This window comes from Hydractinia symbiolongicarpus, chromosome 6 (genome assembly GCF_029227915.1).
Source record: "Hydractinia symbiolongicarpus strain clone_291-10 chromosome 6, HSymV2.1, whole genome shotgun sequence".
Taxonomy (NCBI): Eukaryota; Metazoa; Cnidaria; class Hydrozoa; order Anthoathecata; family Hydractiniidae; genus Hydractinia; species Hydractinia symbiolongicarpus.
This window is the reverse complement of record NC_079880.1, coordinates 20,780,518-20,798,662: the sequence shown is the minus strand read 5'-3', so window position 1 is coordinate 20,798,662 and position 18,145 is coordinate 20,780,518. Positions and strand designations below refer to the sequence as shown.

Sequence of the window (18,145 nt, the reverse complement as noted above, 5' to 3'; positions counted from 1 at the left end):
GAGCAGGGGGTAGCATCACGTAATTTATATAGACATTCGGTATAATAAAATTATGCTGCAACGCGCTGAAGCAAAACGTTCACTCGCCCGGTAATTTTCCTAATATCTTCTTACCAGGCTCTTTTAAACGTGCCCTGGCTGGTATATAAAAAGCGCTGGGGGCAAGATGGGAACGAAGTACTCGTTGAAGCAAAGGTTCACGTGTTTAGAACGTTTCTTCATAAATAAATTTATCATTGGTTTTGTGTTCAGCTTTGTTTACGTTTTTGCTCTGTAGGAAACGCTAGTACAGTCATTTCTAAAGTTTTTCTTGCTCTGCAATTTTCGAGCTCAAGTATTACCGTATTTACGGTAGATAAACCGCGTTTTTTTAATGTTTTAGGCGATGCTTTTTACGAGTGAGTAATTATTTAAGGTATGAAAGAATTATGAAAAATTATGAAAACAAATTTACAGATGTCATACAACCTATAACCATTTGGCTATTTTCTGTATCCTAATCTCCTTGTGCAAACACGGCATAGAATGGAAAACCGGGAAATGAAGGGCTTTTGACTACCATGAACAACTTGTCTACAATCAGTTAAAATTCTTTTAAATATAGCAAACTCCTTTCTGAACACCACTACAATAATCCCATCACTTAGGCTGAGTTTACACAAGTCATAAAGTTATTCCGGTGTTATTTCGCACGATGACTTTTCATAAATCTTTTCCCGCGTGAACGTCAGCAGATATGGGGGAAGGGGGTGGGGTTACACAAGAATAAAGCATGCTTAGTATAAAATTAAAGCGTGCTTTGACTAAGGGGTATTTGCATGGGAAATCTCATACCGGGATGAAAATCGTCCCGGGATGAGGTCATCCCTGTCTCTGGCCCAAGCTTTTATACTGTTTACATGTTTTAGGCGGGATGAAATTTCATCCCGGACGAAATTTTATCCCGCCTACATGTAAACGTAGTCTAAAGCAAGTTGCCGGTAACATCAAAGGGAGAGTTGTAAACAAAATTTAAACCAAACTTAAAATCATACATAACAAATGTTCATTTACTTGTGAATGAAGCAGATGTACAAATGGGATGCGAAAAAGAAAATGATTTTGTTGATATTATTCAAAACATTCTTGTTTGTATTTCTGTCCAACATTTTCTCTTCATTTTACCAGTAATAGTCTTATTGGAATCGTTATCACTGGATGCGATTGACGACGGCGATGCAGAGTTTTGCATATATTGAGAATTTAAAAATACTGCTTGATTGTACATCTGATTTTGAAACAACCATTCGGTGAATCTGGGTAAGGGTGCACCAATTCCAAATGCAATTCTATAATAATCTACGTATGTTTGGGGTATCCTTCGTGAATATTTTGATTTTCATTTATGTTTATGCCGTTGTTTTTCTCACATACGAATGAACTTACACTTTCATAATACCCGCTCACTTTCCTCACAATCCTTGCTCACTTTTAATACTCAAATATTTGTGCATAATTTTTATGCTAATGTTTCACGTACCTATAGCAGCTAAGGCAAAAATAAATTTGCTGCATTTAAGGCGTGGTTAAAGCAAGGAAACATAATTTGAAAGACATTTTAATAAAGCAAAAATGCGTTCACATTATTAAGCATGCTTCAAATCGTGCTTTAAATATATAGTACGCTTTCAAAATTTTAGTGTGAACCTAAAATATAAATAAAATGCAACCAGAATATTATATTGCTCTAAAAACTTTAGCTTTGTCATGATAATTTAAATATTCTATCTGAATGTCCCTATTCGAAGAGCATAAAACCAGTAAAAACTTTTGGATGACGTCATAATTATTATAATTTATGAAATTCGGGAAAGGTGGATTAAAATATTGTGATTTTCTCTTTGCCGTCGTTTACGAGCAGCACTCTAATTTAATATTCTCCATGTTGCATTATAATTTATATGATATATCATCTCAAACTGAAATCGTGTACTTTACGAAATGTCGTCAAACCTTCGGTCCATATTATTTGTTCAATTCATGCTTAACTGGCTAACAATCAAGAGAAGAAAACGATGTAATTCAATAGTACAGACACCAACTGAAACAGGTCTAACAGAAATGTATATTAGCTGATAAGAACTGAAAAAGTTTATGGAAATTACCCTCTTCTCTTGTAGTTTCCACAAGGTCCGCCCAATTCAATATTGCAGACTTGTTGTGTTTCTTTCGCGATTGCATCTGTAGAAAAATAAAAAACAACAAAAAATAACAATAACTTAACCGCTACAGAAAATTCTCGAAAAGTTATCAAGCTGAAATTTTAGCAACATCGGAAAACAGTTAACAAAGAGCTTAGTAGGCGAGTTATAAAAGACAATAACTAACGTGCCTGGTTTGACGACCTATAATTTGACTTACTTATCTTCTTCAAGTTTTTACTTACTTGTTCAAACATTTCTTTCAATTTGGATTCATTTTTGTTTACGTTGTTTTGCACAAGATCAAACCACGTGATGGGCGCGCCCGTCGATGATAAATTATTATGAAATTTAATCTTTGTTTGTTCAGTGGAGTTCTTCGTTGTAGAAAATGGCCAATGTTTGTATGACACTTGAATATCGATCTTTCTGCTTGTGTTAGAAAAATCTTTCAAAATCCGTTCTGTTCTGCTTTTTAATTTTGGATCATTTGTTTTGTTCATAGGAATACTTTCGCTTTTTATTTCGGCTACTGACGAATGTAACGGTTCGTTATCCACTGCAAAAGAAGTCTTAACACTCTCTACAAGAGTCTCCTCGTTTTCATCCTGATCACGCAGTTCATCGTATCCCGCAAAAGGTTCTAATCTCGCATGGACATTCGGTGACAGTGGCGACATGTGCTCACTCAAACTGCTGTATACAACATTACTTGGTCGCGTTGATTCATCCGTGTCTGATACAGCATGACCAATACCGTCGTCAGTGGACAAACCAGAAGAACTTCCCGATGCGATGTGAATAGGGGCGTCCTCAAAATCTGAATTGTTCCCTGCGCTTAAAACACCACCAGACTCGTAACGAATGGGTATTTCACTAGTCTCGTCATACTCTTCCATCGTGGACGTAGCGTCCATGCGTGTTAGCGGTTGATATAAAGACCTTTTCACACTGTCCGTTATAATAGGCAAACCAGTAGCGACAGCAGCTTCAACCGTGCCACGGTTAACTGTGTAACTACCACGAGTATCCATGTCACAACTTAACACCGTATGGTTTGTGTGCGACGCCGTATCGCTTGTTAACGTCGTATTTGGAGAAACCGACGCTAAAACTGCTTGATGTTGGTGGAATACGTTTATGTTGCCATTCAAATTTTTATCAGTTCTTTGAATTGTTCCATGTTCGTTCTTTTCGTCGCTAACCTTTGTTGAGGTAGAGGAAGACGACGAGCGAAACGAATACAGCGATGGAGCATCAGGTTCTGTAGCTTCCGTAATGGTGGAGAGCGCATCGTCATCAATATACGGGTCGTCTTGGTGATCGCGACAGTTATCTTGTTTTACGGCATCGTCGGGTGGTAAAGTATTAGAAGTTCCAGCAGACCAACTTTGTAGTGGTTCACGAGCAACAGAATTCGCTTTGCTAAATTCCTCCATACGCTTTGGTGCTCCCTCATATAAAACGTCTATAAAAGTTTTAGGTGGCATGTTAAAATCAAAATTTTCAGCCAAATGTGTGTCTTGGGAAACAGCGTGAACATAATCTGCAGTGCGACGACCTAAATATATAAAGAAAACCACTACATTATTTGCGCGAATTTTTGGACAGCGAAAAAAGATTTAATTCGCGCGACAGCAATACTAACGTATTTCAATTTCCCCAACAAATACCAAGGAAAAAATTGTATAATTTAGGGTTTTGAACAAAAAATAAGTGCCTTTCTTTTTTTATAAACTGTAGAATAACGTGTTTGTTGATTTGGCAAATGATAACAAAATAAAAAAGAAAGAAAAATAAATAAATCTTCGCGCACACTTTGCGTGTAATATCTGTTAAACTTACTGTAACTATCTCTCATATTTTTTGGGTTTGAAGAGACATCCTGCGGAAGGCTTGCTGATACATTATGTGGTTGGTCTGGTCTAAAGAAAAGTAAATAAAACAGATAAAAAAACAAGCAAGCGAACGAACGAACAACGAAAAATATAAACCGCACACAAACACTCGTGCGTACCGAAAGTTTACTGAGATCATCTGCTTTTTCGTCTTCCCATCTTGACGATTTTTCTCCCAGGCTTGCGACACTTCGGGATGGTGTGTGTTGGTAGTAGATTCAACGGTGTAGGACTGCTTCAGGTCGAAATCATCCAACATCAAGGCTACAGAGTAAAAATATCATGTTTTTTCAGGTGAATCTGTGAAATATTGTCAAAGTATAACAGAAATAATAAAAAAAAAACACATAAAATATAGTTTATTGGTATATAAAAAAGCTCTCTTAGGACTTCAAGGGTTAAAATATTTTCTTTCTTATAGTAGACTTTCAGGTATTATGATGAATCCTTTCAAGACGGATGTTACAAAATGACAGAATGAAAATTACGATGTCACAAAAAAGAAACATGCAAGAAACTTCAAGACACATGGTCCAAATCAGCCTCGTTGAGTTAAAATTAATTTAATAAACCTCCTTACCAGTCTCCTGCGGCGAAGTATCCTCAGTCTTCTCTGTGTCAAACTTTGCAAACTGTTGTTTCGATCTTTTCGAAAGTAAAGGTTGATGAGGAGTTCTTGAAGGTTTGCTGATATCTTCTCTACGCTTCTTTTCCTCACTGTTAGGAGGAATTTGATTGGCTGCAATGTTGTGTGCCGGTCTTTTATTGGTTGGCTTTGAAATCTCCAGTTGGTGAAACATTTCACATAACAGCACCATAAAGTTTGTTTTTAAATGTTCGTTAGCGTAAATAAAGTCATCGACACGAAGTGTGAACACGGACGTGCATACATACTCAGCACACAAACTCCGAAACAACTCGGTGTTGTCAATATGCTCTTCTGTGGTCAACTTACCTAGTTTAATATCTACATAAAAATGAGTTTTATTAGATTTCAACAGAACATATCATTGAAGAGAAAAATTTTCGATGCATACATCAAACCACGACCGAGATTACAACACATAGGTTATCATTTTTGGCTTACAGACAAACAGCGAGCATTTTAATATATATCGTTAAACAAGGGCGCATATTCTGTAATATGCTATCCCATTTTTTACTTCTCAGTTCTTCAAAAAAGAAGGAACAACGAAAGATGATAGTCAGAGGAAAAAACAAAGAATAATTGACAATCCCATGCGTGTTGAAACTTTGGGACGCTTAGTAAGAAATAAGAAAGTTTAAATAGACGTATTCAAAGAGTGGACCAATTTGTACCAAAATATGTAAACACAAGTTTTTTGGTACTTATTTTTGTTAAAAAAAAAGTCAATTTAAGGACCAATTGCGGTGAAAATAATATTGGGTGATTTGAGATTCGTTTGGCAGGTATTGTTGTCCTTAATATTATTACTGAAAAGAAGTTAAAGCAAATTTTTGGTTGTGGTTGTGATTGTCAACCAAATAAGAAGAAAGGAGATATAAAAAGCTGACCACAGAATTATAATGTACACGAAACTGCAGAAGTCCAAAAAAATTTGGCCACCCAAAAGACAATTTTTTTTTCGCATCTTATAAATTTCATGATTTAATGACAGGAAGAGAACACCCAATTTATAATTTAAAAACGCACCAAAAGGAAATTAATGCAATTCTCACCATTCATATTGAGCACATCCGGAAAGTAAAAGCTAAATAACGACAGAAGCATCTTCGAATCTCTCAAACACGACTTCAAATCGTTAGCTTGACGAAATTTCTTTGCACCTTGTTGATGGCTTCGATTACTGTTGTTCTCGACAGACAGATTAACCTTGTTTATCCAAAGCAGAAAAGCGTCTTCCAAGTCGAAGGGAAGCTCCTTGGATGCATTGTAAGTGGAAAAATTTCTAACAGAAATAAAGAATTATTATTATTTCAGGGTGACCACTAATAAAATGAGAACAAAAGTAAGGATATTAAGGAAAATTAAGGAGACAAATTGACACTTTTTAATGATATTTTGCTGCGAACAAGAATAAAGAAATAAAAAAATAAGGATAATTAAGGACAAAACCAAAACAAATGTGTTAAAAACAGCACTGATTTCTTCAAAAAACTTTAATTTCAAGGATACCAGGTTGTCTTAAGTTCTGGTAATTAGGTGGTCAAAGCTACAATCCCGGTCAAAAATAATGGCAGTAAACCCTTTTTTCATGTGTAGCAAGAGCTTGATAAGTACAAAGCCCCCTTTCCCCCAGTATCAATGTTCAAAAGTTGTGCTAACGCATTTCCAAACATTGATAATGGGGGAGAGGGGGTAAGAAAGGATTATACTGCACTTTTTGTAGCTTACTGCCAATATATTTTGACCGGGATTGTCTCTGAAATTTTAGACTTAGAATTTTTTCGGCAATTTTTTGCAGTAATTTTTTTGACTTAATTTTTAAATTAATTCTAAAGGTGGATACTATATATATGTTTTGAAGTATGTACCAGCATTGTTTCTTTTGTGCCATGCTAAAATTGGAAACAATAGAAATGCTAAAACAATAGATGACGAGGCGAATGGGGCATTTTTCGATAATCGCGAGACATTATAATATTCCGTGAAAAATTGTAGTTAGATGAATACGTTATTGTTACTAATTTTTGTGGGTATTAATTTTGACGCAGTTGTGCGAAAAAAAATTATTTGCGCGCAAAATTTAGTACAGAAGCAACGCGCAAAATGTTTTGGGTGAAAAGTACTACGCGCAAAAAATATATATATACCTTTTCAAGAATGAAAGGGTACATGTATTTTGAGTCAAAAATTCAGAAAATTAGTACCAATAAGGTAGTGCTAAGCTCTGTAAGGGAAGATCGAACTGAAAAAAGGACCTTGTTTATGTTTGTTTTGCATGTACATAACTGCCAACAGAAACAATGATAACAACAACATGTATATTTTCGTCTTTCTAGAAAGATATATATAAACATAAAACCAGCGCAAAATCAAAATGTCTCCACAAAACAGTCGGGGTAAGTATCAAAAAATGGACCTACAAACTTCCATGAAGTTGAGGATATTGCATCAGGAGAACGGTCTGAGTTGTTATGAGCTTGTCAAGCGTTATGGAAAACAGTTTGCAAAGCGGACCATTTACAGGCATGCAAAAAAACCTATGGATGCCGCTGCCCCGTTCGATTCACGGAAAGAAAACCAAGGTCGCCCTCGAAAGTTGTCTATCCGTATGGAACGAATTATTGTCAGAACTGTGGCACAATTGCGACGGAATGGGGTACAGTTCTCCTCGAAGAAAGTTCAAGAGACAGCAGGACTCGGCTGAAAGATAAGTAACAGAGACATACAACGTTGTTTGCAGAAACATGGTTACAAGTATTGTCAATCAAGGAAAAAAGGACTTTTGAGCGTGAAAGACAAATCCATTCGCACGAAGTTTGCTAGGCAACAGTTAAATCTCCCGGCCGAGTACTGGACTAAGGAGATTGGGTTTTATTTGGATGGGATTGGATTTGCATTTAAGCCCAACCCGGCTGGAGAGGCGAGAACAGTATCAAGTATGACCTGGCGTAGGCCCAACGAAGGTCTTTCTATCACAACAAAAGGACGAAAAGAAGGCAGTGGGGGTAAGATGGCAAATTTTTTCGTTGCGATTAGTTTTGGTAATGATGTTGTCATGTGTCACCATCATGACTGGAAAATCACTGGCGACAATTTTGCCAGGTATGTTATTGATGAACAATTCCCCACTGCCTTCGCGAAGAGCGAGTCTGCGCTACCGTACAAGTTTCTTCAGGATGGATGTCCTAAACAAAATTCAAAAGCAGCGAGGGTGGCCTTGGAGCGCAAAGGTTATGTCATGGTCAAAATACCGGCACGCTCCCCGGATCTAAACCCAATAGAAAATTTTTTCCACCTGGTTAGGACAAAATTAAAAGAAGACGCAATGAAACAGAACATCACAGCAGAAACATATGAACAGTTTGTGAACAGAATGAAGCAAACCATGTTGACAGGTATTCCAAAACAAACTATTGACAACCTGATATCATCAATGCCAAAAAGGTTGGCACTTGTGCAAAAGCACAAAGGTGCCAGAACAAAATATTAAGTTTTTAAAGATATTTAGCTGTAAATTCTATGCGTCACAGTGCGTCACTAATGCGTCACTCGGTTTTTTGCATGTGTTTAACTGTTAAATGTATGCGTCACATGCGTCACAACATTTTTTTTAAAGATATATATACTATTCTTTTAAAACTTCGGATGTGACGCATGTGACGCATTAAATTCTTTTACAGCATGGTACTATATAGCTTGTGATGCATATGTGACGCACTTGTGACGCATGGAATATAATAACTTTTAAATACGAACATAGTTTTTATATATTATACATGTTACGCATCCATGCCTTGGATAACCAGGGTGCAAAAACAGTGCGGACAAGGTTCTAAGTCTTTCATCGATTCCTTTGGGATTTCTTCAATGAATTTGAATTCTCGCCACCTTGAACTCATCATATCTGTTTCGCGTTGGTCTCTCTGGTTATATTTTCCAACATGTTCAATTGAACCTTTGCTTGTAGCCAAAATTGGCATGGAATTGTCCCTGCCTATAACCATGTCAGTGGCAAACTGGTTTTTAGGCCTTGGCAGGTGAACAGTCTGACCTTCCAACAGGAGGAGAAATTCGTTCCATGCGATTAATTCCGCTGACCACCTAAAATCATTAAGGTAGGCGAGTTCACATTCATCGAGGCCAACCCATGCGTACTTGCTGCTTGCAGGATTAACAAAACAATTGAAAATTAGTTCTACAGGGTTCAACAAGAATGATTTTCCACAATTTGTTGGTCCTGTTAACAGGATATTGTTATTTTTCTTGCGACCACGCTTCAAACATTCTCGCAGAGCATCAGCAAAAACGTATATATTGATGCTATTGTTTCTCAACACTTGCCTTGCACACACCAACCAAGTGCCGTTGCATCCGTCTACGCAGGCTGTGTTTGATTTTTCTACCACAACGTCAAGTCTACATTTTTGCTGTCGCTCGATCGCTTTAGGGGCACTGTGCATTTTCCAAGTTACAGAAATGAGTTCTGAGAGTGCCTTTGAAGACTTATTTAAGATAAAATTGAATAAGTCTGGCTGATTCTCAGCTTGTCTCCGGTTTGCTACTGACATGAGCTGAGTGTCATTTTTTATGTCGTTTTCAACAAGAAACTTGGCAACATCACTATTAGATAAGCGTCGTTTAGCTGAAGCTTCCGGTTTTTGTACTGGACCCTCCAAACACCGGCGTTTCTTTGAATTTTGGGAAAAACGAGTGAAACCCCGCTTTGACACTGGTGATTTGGCATTCTGTAAGTTTGGGTGATTTTTGCTGTGCAAAACTGACTCAAACGGTTTATCTTTGCAAACATAACGGTATGCAGCCAAGTACCCATAGTTTTTGGATGAGAAGTTCACAGAAATCTTACGTGTCTTGTAAATGTGCTGATGAATGGGGCGCCAACGACGGGTTCCACTCAGTTTCAATGCCATGTGGTAGTGTTGATGCTCACCATCTGCATGAACCTCTGTACAAGTAGCCCAGTGTTCGACATTAGCCTTAGGCGTCCCTATGGAAAATGCCTCTAATACGATGTCAGTGAACGCCTTTTGATTTGGAGCAACACTTAGATCTGCTTTGGAGTACGTTAACATATACGTTCTGCAACTGTCTTTGTTCTCAAGCTCCTCATCGCTATTTATATTGTTTGCCATTCTATATTAGGTTTTATACTTTATTTTATACGTTATTTTAGGCTAGGATGAGAGCTTATTTCTTGTGTTGAATATCATTTGATTTCACTTTCGTTTTCTTCGGATTTTGGCGCCTAATTTTGCTTATCATTTCACTGGATTCGTTACAGAATAGTAGTCTCATAGAAACTAGGGTCAAGTCCACGTGTAAATTGGAGTTACAGAGGCCTTTTTGACTTTCTCTAGGAAGAAAAAGGCCACAACTCTTGTCAAATTTTTTTCTTGAAATTCAGACAATCCCGGTCAAAAATAATGGCAGTAAACCCTTTTTTCATGTGTAGCAAGAGCTTGATAAGTACAAAGCCCCCTTTCCCCCAGTATCAATGTTCAAAAGTTGTGCTAACGCATTTCCAAACATTGATAATGGGGGAGAGGGGGTAAGAAAGGATTATACTGCACTTTTTGTAGCTTACTGCCAATATATTTTGACCGGGATTGTAGTGTTTAGGCCTGGCTACCGGGTTGTTTACTCTTTGGTAAAGATTTCCAGTAGTCAATCACAATTACCACCTTTGACCAAACTTCCCTTGCTTTCTTTGCTACAGCCCAACGAGTTCCACAAAACATGTAGGGAATATCTGATCTTGTTGCTTCAGCCATTTTTTCATAATCACTTGCTCTTGAGAGAATTTCATGGAAAATTTGGAACATTGATGACATCAACTTTTTTAAGTTTCAGTCAGTAGCTTTTGCGCCACTTTCCAAGGATCCGTTAATTGTATGTAAACTACATGTACCAAGATCAACTAGCACACCCAATGCATTGTTTTTGCGTTTTTTGTTGCGCATTGACAAACATGATTTGATTTGGTCCATCAAGGGATACTTGTCGCATTTTTTCACTTCTTAAACAATTCACACAGAACTTAAACATTTTAAGAATATATACTTCTGCAGCTTTTCCCATAAATCCTGAACTATAATATTGAGTGCATACCATGTTGATTTTATTATTCCAAAACCGAATATATTATACGACTCGTCAAATAAGCAAACAAAGTGACCCAATTCACTTACACGTAAAATGTTTTTAAAAAAGGAACAAGACCATGTGTGATAATATAGGTGCACTTTGTTTAACCACATGAGAAGTCTTCAGCTATATTACTATCAGGAAACATGAAAGAAAACTGATCTGACTTGTTATCACTTGATCTAAAGGAGTATTTGCTTTGAGCAATGTCAAGGCAAAAAATCAATTCTACTTTGAACACAGCATCTTTTTAAAGCATATTCACAATGTTTGATTGCTTTGTTGTTGAAGCAGCAGATCCTGTCTGCTCATGAGGCATGGTTTCCTTCCGAGTGGGGGTAAGGATAGAATCCTTTTTAGGCAAACGCTTAATGTGTTTTATACCACAGACTTTGCACTTTGCAAGACTCATTGCCTTTGTCTTTCTCTAGCCACGTTGGAATATTTATTAACAGTTAACCAACTGTCTTGGAGTTTACAATTATATTTAGAAAATATAGGATTTTCAGGTAACAGAGAAATATGTCTTATTTTACTGGTGATGAACAATCCATGAACACATTTCCAAAAAATTAATATCAGAAAAATTAAGAAATAAGGAGAAATAAAGGAGAATAGCTAAAATTTCAATTTTTTTAAGTATATTTAAGTAGTTTTAAGGAGATTTTCTTTTTTAAGGTTATTTAAGGAATTTGAGGAGGAGTGGTCACCATGTATTTATTATTTTATTACAAATAGCTACTGATAATAGCCACTTCAGTTCCTATTGGTACTGATATCAATGAAGATTCTGCACAGGGGGTCCTAATGGATTTAAAGCTCCAAATTGAGTTACAAAAGCAAGCACATCAATCACTTACTAAACAACCGCCTAAGATATCAATCCTATTTTTATGCTGAACACTAAAGACAAAGGATGGATTCACACTTTTTATAACCAGTTGTATGACTAGACGGGGGTTTAACACTCTACCACAAGACTATCAGTCAGTAGAAGTAGAGCCAACAGTTTGTTGAATAATTCATATATAAGAGAACTGATCCTGACTACTAAAAAAAGAAAACTTCCTTGATTGATTTTTGATTGAGATTTATAAACATTTAGAGAAATTAAATAAAAAGAAACTGTTTTTTGTTTGTTGTTTTTAATGGGATCTTTGTTCTTAAAATTGGAAATTCATGCTAGTAAAGGTAATTCATACTGAAAAAAAAATTCCTTTCCAATCCTCTATTTCACAACTACGTACATATAGTTTACCTGACAACGTCAACAATATGTTGGATGGTCACTTTGTTGTTCAAATACATCGTCATTAATGCGTCCATTAATGACAAGTGAGAAAACTAAAGAAATAAAATTAGGATGTTATATCACCAAAAAGGAAAAGCTGCGTCACAGACACATAATGTCACCAAAAATAAAAGCTTGGTTACACGCTAACTGTTTGCCTCCCTAATAACACATAAACAACTGTGTTTAAAAAATGCAATGCAGTATGGAATATTTTTACCCTAATAGCCAGCATTTCAGTCGATGATTTAAAACAGGCTTAACCCTTTTCCATCCGAGGGGGGGGGTTGGGGTGGATTCCTCCCCCCCCCCCCTTACTGGTTCTTTTTAATAACTCCTTACTGCTATGTTATATGGCTATGAAACTTACTGAGTTTCAATATTTATCTATTAGACACCTGCATGCCAATTTTTTAGGTCCCATACCTTTCAGATATTGGTTAGCCTGATATTGGCCATTACTTGAAACTACCCCTAAAAAATTCTATTAAATCCTTATAAAGGGGAAAATTGTATAACTCCTGTTAGAATTATCTCTACAAATTGATATTTCCAACACAACTTTGTTTTATTAAGAAGAATCATTTTGCATAATTTATACACATGGTTAATCTGATTTCCCGATTTTGTCGGATTTTACCCGAAAATCGAAAAAACCCGGATTTTCGTGCAATTTTTGGCAATTCGCTCTGGAACAAAAGTAATTAAATTTCAAGCACATAGTCCCATTTTTAACAAATTTCAAACTTCTAATGACATCACAGAAAATGTGCTGATGCAAGCAAAAATTTATTGCCGTCATTTTGTTCCTTTTATGACGTACTATAAGTGTGCCAAGTTTGATTCAATTTGAACAACCCTATGGGGGCGTAATTTCCATTTAATGAAGCGAATTCAATAGTTACTCATTTGATATATGTGTGAAGAGGTTTAGAAGTACAAATAAGCCCATGTAAGAAAATGATTGCCTTTTTAGGGGACTAATTTTCACAGGCATTAATTTTTGTGCTAGCTTTGTTTTTAAATAATTATTTCTGTAATTTGATATAAACTATGAGGCCAAAACATATCCCAAACAAAAATGTTTGTGATATGTTTCGCACAATATATTATTCAAGCATTCAATTTCGCAAAACTTGCAAAAAGATACTTCCTGCAAAGTTTTTACAATCATTAGAAATTTGTAAATTGAAATACTGTATCTGCAAATTTTTTTATTAACATATTTTTATAATGGTTGTAACTAGTAACACGGGATCAAATGCAAGTGGCCCACAATGTTCTCAGTCCACAGCTGTAAAGAGGTTTTCTTCTCTACAGACACCATATTTTTGCAAACTGACTTTATATTTCTAATTTAAGTCCTATTTTAAAATATTTCAGCCTTGTTATCAGAACCCACCAGCTTGAAGGGAAATCTTTCCATCAAATCTAAATCTGAAACCGCATCTTCATTTTCATCCAAGACATATACTCCATTCCGTGACATCAGCTGGATTAAATCCCATAGGCTGCGAACTTCTTGTAGAAACAACAAACTTCCAACAGACATGTACATTGTGCCTGAGGTAAGGTAGTTCACAACTGCAGGTCGGACAATTAGAGAATTCTATAAAAAAAAGCAAATGACAAACTATGTCATAAACAAAAACATATGACGGATTAAGCTCCCAAGTTGCTTATTTAAAATTTTTATCTTGACAGGGGGCACTTATTTGGCAGGGGCACTTATTAATTTTTTATCAGAAAAGCAAATTTTTAAATTTTATTCACACAATTTTTAAGAATAAAAAAATAAAAATACAAACAAAAAGAAATACAATATTAATAATGTATTTTTAATAAAATTTTAATATTTTTATCTTCATCTTCATTGTTGTTAGTAACAGTTACAGCAAAAACAGTTGCTTTTTGTGCCAATAAGAATCCTCTTTTCTTAAAGGGGGAGGGGGCGCTTATTTACAAAATTTTCTTTAACTCTAGGGCGCTTAATGAGCGGGGAGTGCTTAATCTGTCATATACAGTAAGGTCAAAAAATCTCAGTATATACATATTGTTGGAAAGATTTCTTACGCAGCTTGACTGCACCTGGAGTGTTCAACTGCTGAGCGTGGTATATTTTAAACCAAGCTATAATACTTACTGTAGCAGTGATTTCAATTGGACTTGTTATTTCTTGTGGAATGTCAGTATGGCCATTTTCACTCACTCTACACACAAACCAAAGTAGAGATGCACAAAACTTTGCCTGAAATCAACAAAATGTTATTACTATGCATATAAAAGTAAAAAAAAAAAACAAGAGAACAAGAAACAGTTTTTCAAGGAACTACATAACAAGAAATACGAGTTTAACAACAGCAGCTACATCAGAGAGATTTCTGGGACGCTTTTTGACACACATTTTTTTTTTAATAAGAAAAACTGTTTTTTGGCCTTGGTCACAATCTTTGTAGCAAAATGCTTGAATATAGAAATTTTTAGTCCTATTTTCTTTATAAATAACTACAATATTTTATCGACAGCTGTAAATAACATTATAGAGATGTATTTTATTTGAGACATCTTTTATTTTTATTGTAGAAAAAAGACTTCTTTTGTTATTTTTAAGATAAAACTTTGACTGGATAAAACAAACTTGATTGTGTCGTTTTTTAAAACGATGGTGATTTAGTAACTGTAAATATCAAGTTCTCCAAAAATTAGACCTTAACACCCTGAGGCTGCAGATGTACTTAAAAATTTCTGAAGGGAACCTGAGGTATAAATTGATGTTGGAATTATATTATAGGGCTTAAAAATAAAAGCTTAAAAAAGTCCCAGGCCTCTGTACTACGTCAGTATCATCTGTCTGTCTGTCTGTATATTTCCTACAATTTTCTATACAACAGCTTCTATAAAACATCCCATAAATACTATTTTCTGTATTTTATAAGATTTGTTTGTTTTTTTAATTAGCTAGAACAAATCTTTCATTAAATAAGGCAATTTTATTAGCTAATAATTTTATTGCATACCAATTTACTGTGATTGGTTTTAATGTTTTATTTGCGTTTTATTTATTGAAATTAATAACTAATTTTTTGTGATAAGAGTTGATTTCTACACAGGTTAAACAATCTATTTAACTTATTGCCCCTGTCACTCACACATACTTTGGGCATCGGTAATCTCTCAAATTTTCTTTCAACCTTTTCAGGAAACGAGAAACTCAACTTGCTTGTATCAAACAGTTAATATTTTAAAGTGAACCTACAAGAACTGTTACCACCACATTTTGCCCCTATCCATCATTACAAGAAGTAACGCAGTTTTTATCTATCTATTTTTGGGGACCCAAATGTCTCCAAAATCGGTATCAGAATTTCTAAATTGGCCTGTATAAGCCCCTGGCACCTTCTCTAATCAAAAAATTGCATCATTTGCAACATACAAAGTAGAGTCAACTATGCTCTTTTAAACAAAACAAAATTTTAGGAGTTGATAGCATTTGTGTCAGGTACAGAAAAGCAAGTAAGATTATGTTCCTAATCTAAAGTATTATCTCCCAGTCATGCAAATATAAAATCTTACTTGCACAGGATCATATGATTCTTCCATCTTTATTCAGGTAAAGAACTGAAAATTGGTAAAAGTATTTATCAAGTTTTCCAACATTGTACACAACTAAAAAACAAATAATTGTGTCAAAGTATCCATAGGGGTAACTGCAGGTGAAATTAAATATATTACGAAAAACTATTTTTTATATGTAGTCTCATTTTGAATAATGTATTAAGGCTCACATCAACAACTCATACAACAGAAAGCAACAAAAATTAATTAATCATTATGAAAAAAAATTATTAAAACTGAATCCTCAAGAGAAAATCTGCTCATTAATTTTAGACAACAGAAATAATGTTAGGTGTACAGCTACAATTGAATTCGGCTACCTACAAATAAATAGCTAACTTTCACATCAATTTATCAGTATAATCAACATAAATCACACATAAAGGAGTCTAGCTACCCTCTTCCACCACTCAGATTTTTTGTTAATTTGTTTATATTATTGAAAAAGGGCACACAAAATGAGTAATGAGTAGCAAAAAGCACATGTCAAGTGTTTTGGATGTGCTTTCAGGTTGTGCTATATACTGTTCACTTCTTATAAAAAACTTGCACTTTTGTGCTATTAATAGGCATGCAAGGCTTAATTTGCATGCTATCACATGCCTCTCCTACAAAACAGACAAAAAGGAAAAAATGATGAGTTAAGTTTACTAATCAGTTTCTTTATCAGGGCAAGCAATTATAGCAGTAATTTATTACTAAAGTGTAAATCTTTATGATGAATAAATAAATTACTCTGTGAAGCTTGTTTGAACTATTGGCAGAATAAGTTCCATTGCAGAAAAAGCTCTGGCGATTAACTCAACTATTACTCAGTCCACGAGAAGTCAGTCAGCTGCTTTACGCTAAGTTCTAAAAAATCCTCATACATTGTACAGTACCGCCTGCGTGTAACTTTACATGTACGCGAGTTTTACGACCTCATGTAACGATCTCATGTCTACATAAAGAACGTTCACATATCTTTTGTTTACACACATTGCTTTCTATTGTTATTGTCGTGCTCGAGTCATAACAATAAGATTTGATGAATCCTTTTGTTGTCACATGTAACATGCATGTTATTGTTTAAAATTGTTAAAGATCACGAAGGCTATTGAAATATATTATTTTAGAAAAAAGAACGAACATAACACTTAATATTTAAAAAAAACTAATGTTGCTACTTTTTAAAACTTTTAGTAATAATTCTTTATCATCGAAGCATATTTTTTAACATGCAAAACTTTTAAAAGTTCTTCTTATAAAAAGCAACGTTTAACAGCGCAAACGGAAAAACCCTACTTTCAGGACTTTCCCCTTTACGATAAGATTTTGAAAACAAATTAAATTTCAATACCGAAGAAAGAAAAATCTAAAAATCTAACTTTTGACGTTCTTGACAGATCTAATTGTTAGAACATTTTGTTTTGCGATGCGATCTAAAAAAGCTTTTCTATCGCCGTTTTTCGTTCTTAAATTTTTAAAACGCGATCTAAAAAAGCGTTTCTATCGCCGCTTTTCGTTCTTAAACTTTTAAAATGCGATCTAAAAAAGCTTTTCTATCGCCGTTTTTCGTTTTTAAACTTTTAAAATGCGATCTAAAAAAGCTTTTCTATCGCCGTTTTTCAATCTTAAACTTTTAAAATGTGTTCTAAAAATCTTTTCTATCGCCGTTTTTCATTTTTAAATTTTTAAAACGCGATCTAAAAAAGCTTTTATTTTTAAAGTTTTAAGTAAAGTGAGTAAAAACAATAAACCTTTGTTAAATTTTATTTTCGTTCATGGATCTCTTGACGACTGTAGCAATTAAATACAACAATGGGACACACACAGATTACATGAGCTAATTAAATTTCGCAAACAAGACATGAACTCTATTGTTTTCAACATGCAAAAATAGCTAATGTATTTAACAATAGGTTAACAATAACAACGAAAGTTCTAAGGCTACCGAAAGCTCATGCGAAGGTGATAACTATCGCGTACATGTAAAGTTACACGCAGGCGGTACTGTAAGAGGCATAATTCGATCGTAAAAATATGTTTAAAGTTGATTAAATATCCACTTTAGCGAAATAAAACACACCCAGTATCCCTATGTCCTACACGTGTATTTAATTGCTATTTCTAATTCATTAATAGATCAAAGCTAAATAAATGTTGTCTGGTGTTATCCCCAGTTACTAAGATAAAAACATTACAAAGACCTAAACACGCTGCGAGTGTATACAAAACTCGTTTCTTTTTGTGTGTTTTAAGAGAGTTTTCTACTACGGCATAAAGGGTTCAAAGTTTAATTTGCACCACCGGGCTTCGAAAATCCATAATGGCACATAATCTCCGAAATGGTCTATATCCCTGGATATTT

The 18,145-nt window shown here is 34.9% G+C and overlaps 1 protein-coding gene across 1 annotated transcript in view; it reads right to left on the bottom strand.

The window, feature by feature from the left end:
• Window positions 1-15,872, bottom strand: part of LOC130647479 (calmodulin-regulated spectrin-associated protein 1-B-like) — a 29,498-nt gene extending 13,626 nt beyond the window's left edge. Inside the window, exons 1-10 of the mRNA XM_057453350.1 lie at window positions 15,754-15,872; window positions 14,324-14,428; window positions 13,583-13,789; window positions 12,148-12,233; window positions 5,780-6,009; window positions 4,659-5,045; window positions 4,198-4,342; window positions 4,026-4,105; window positions 2,426-3,741; window positions 2,145-2,220 (exon numbers count right to left, since the gene is read on the bottom strand). Of these exons, the coding sequence (XP_057309333.1) occupies window positions 2,145-2,220; window positions 2,426-3,741; window positions 4,026-4,105; window positions 4,198-4,342; window positions 4,659-5,045; window positions 5,780-6,009; window positions 12,148-12,233; window positions 13,583-13,789; window positions 14,324-14,428; window positions 15,754-15,780 (2,659 nt within the window). The 5' untranslated portion in view covers window positions 15,781-15,872. The remainder of the gene's footprint in view (window positions 1-2,144; window positions 2,221-2,425; window positions 3,742-4,025; window positions 4,106-4,197; window positions 4,343-4,658; window positions 5,046-5,779; window positions 6,010-12,147; window positions 12,234-13,582; window positions 13,790-14,323; window positions 14,429-15,753) is intronic.
• Window positions 15,873-18,145: the final 2,273 nt, after the last annotated feature.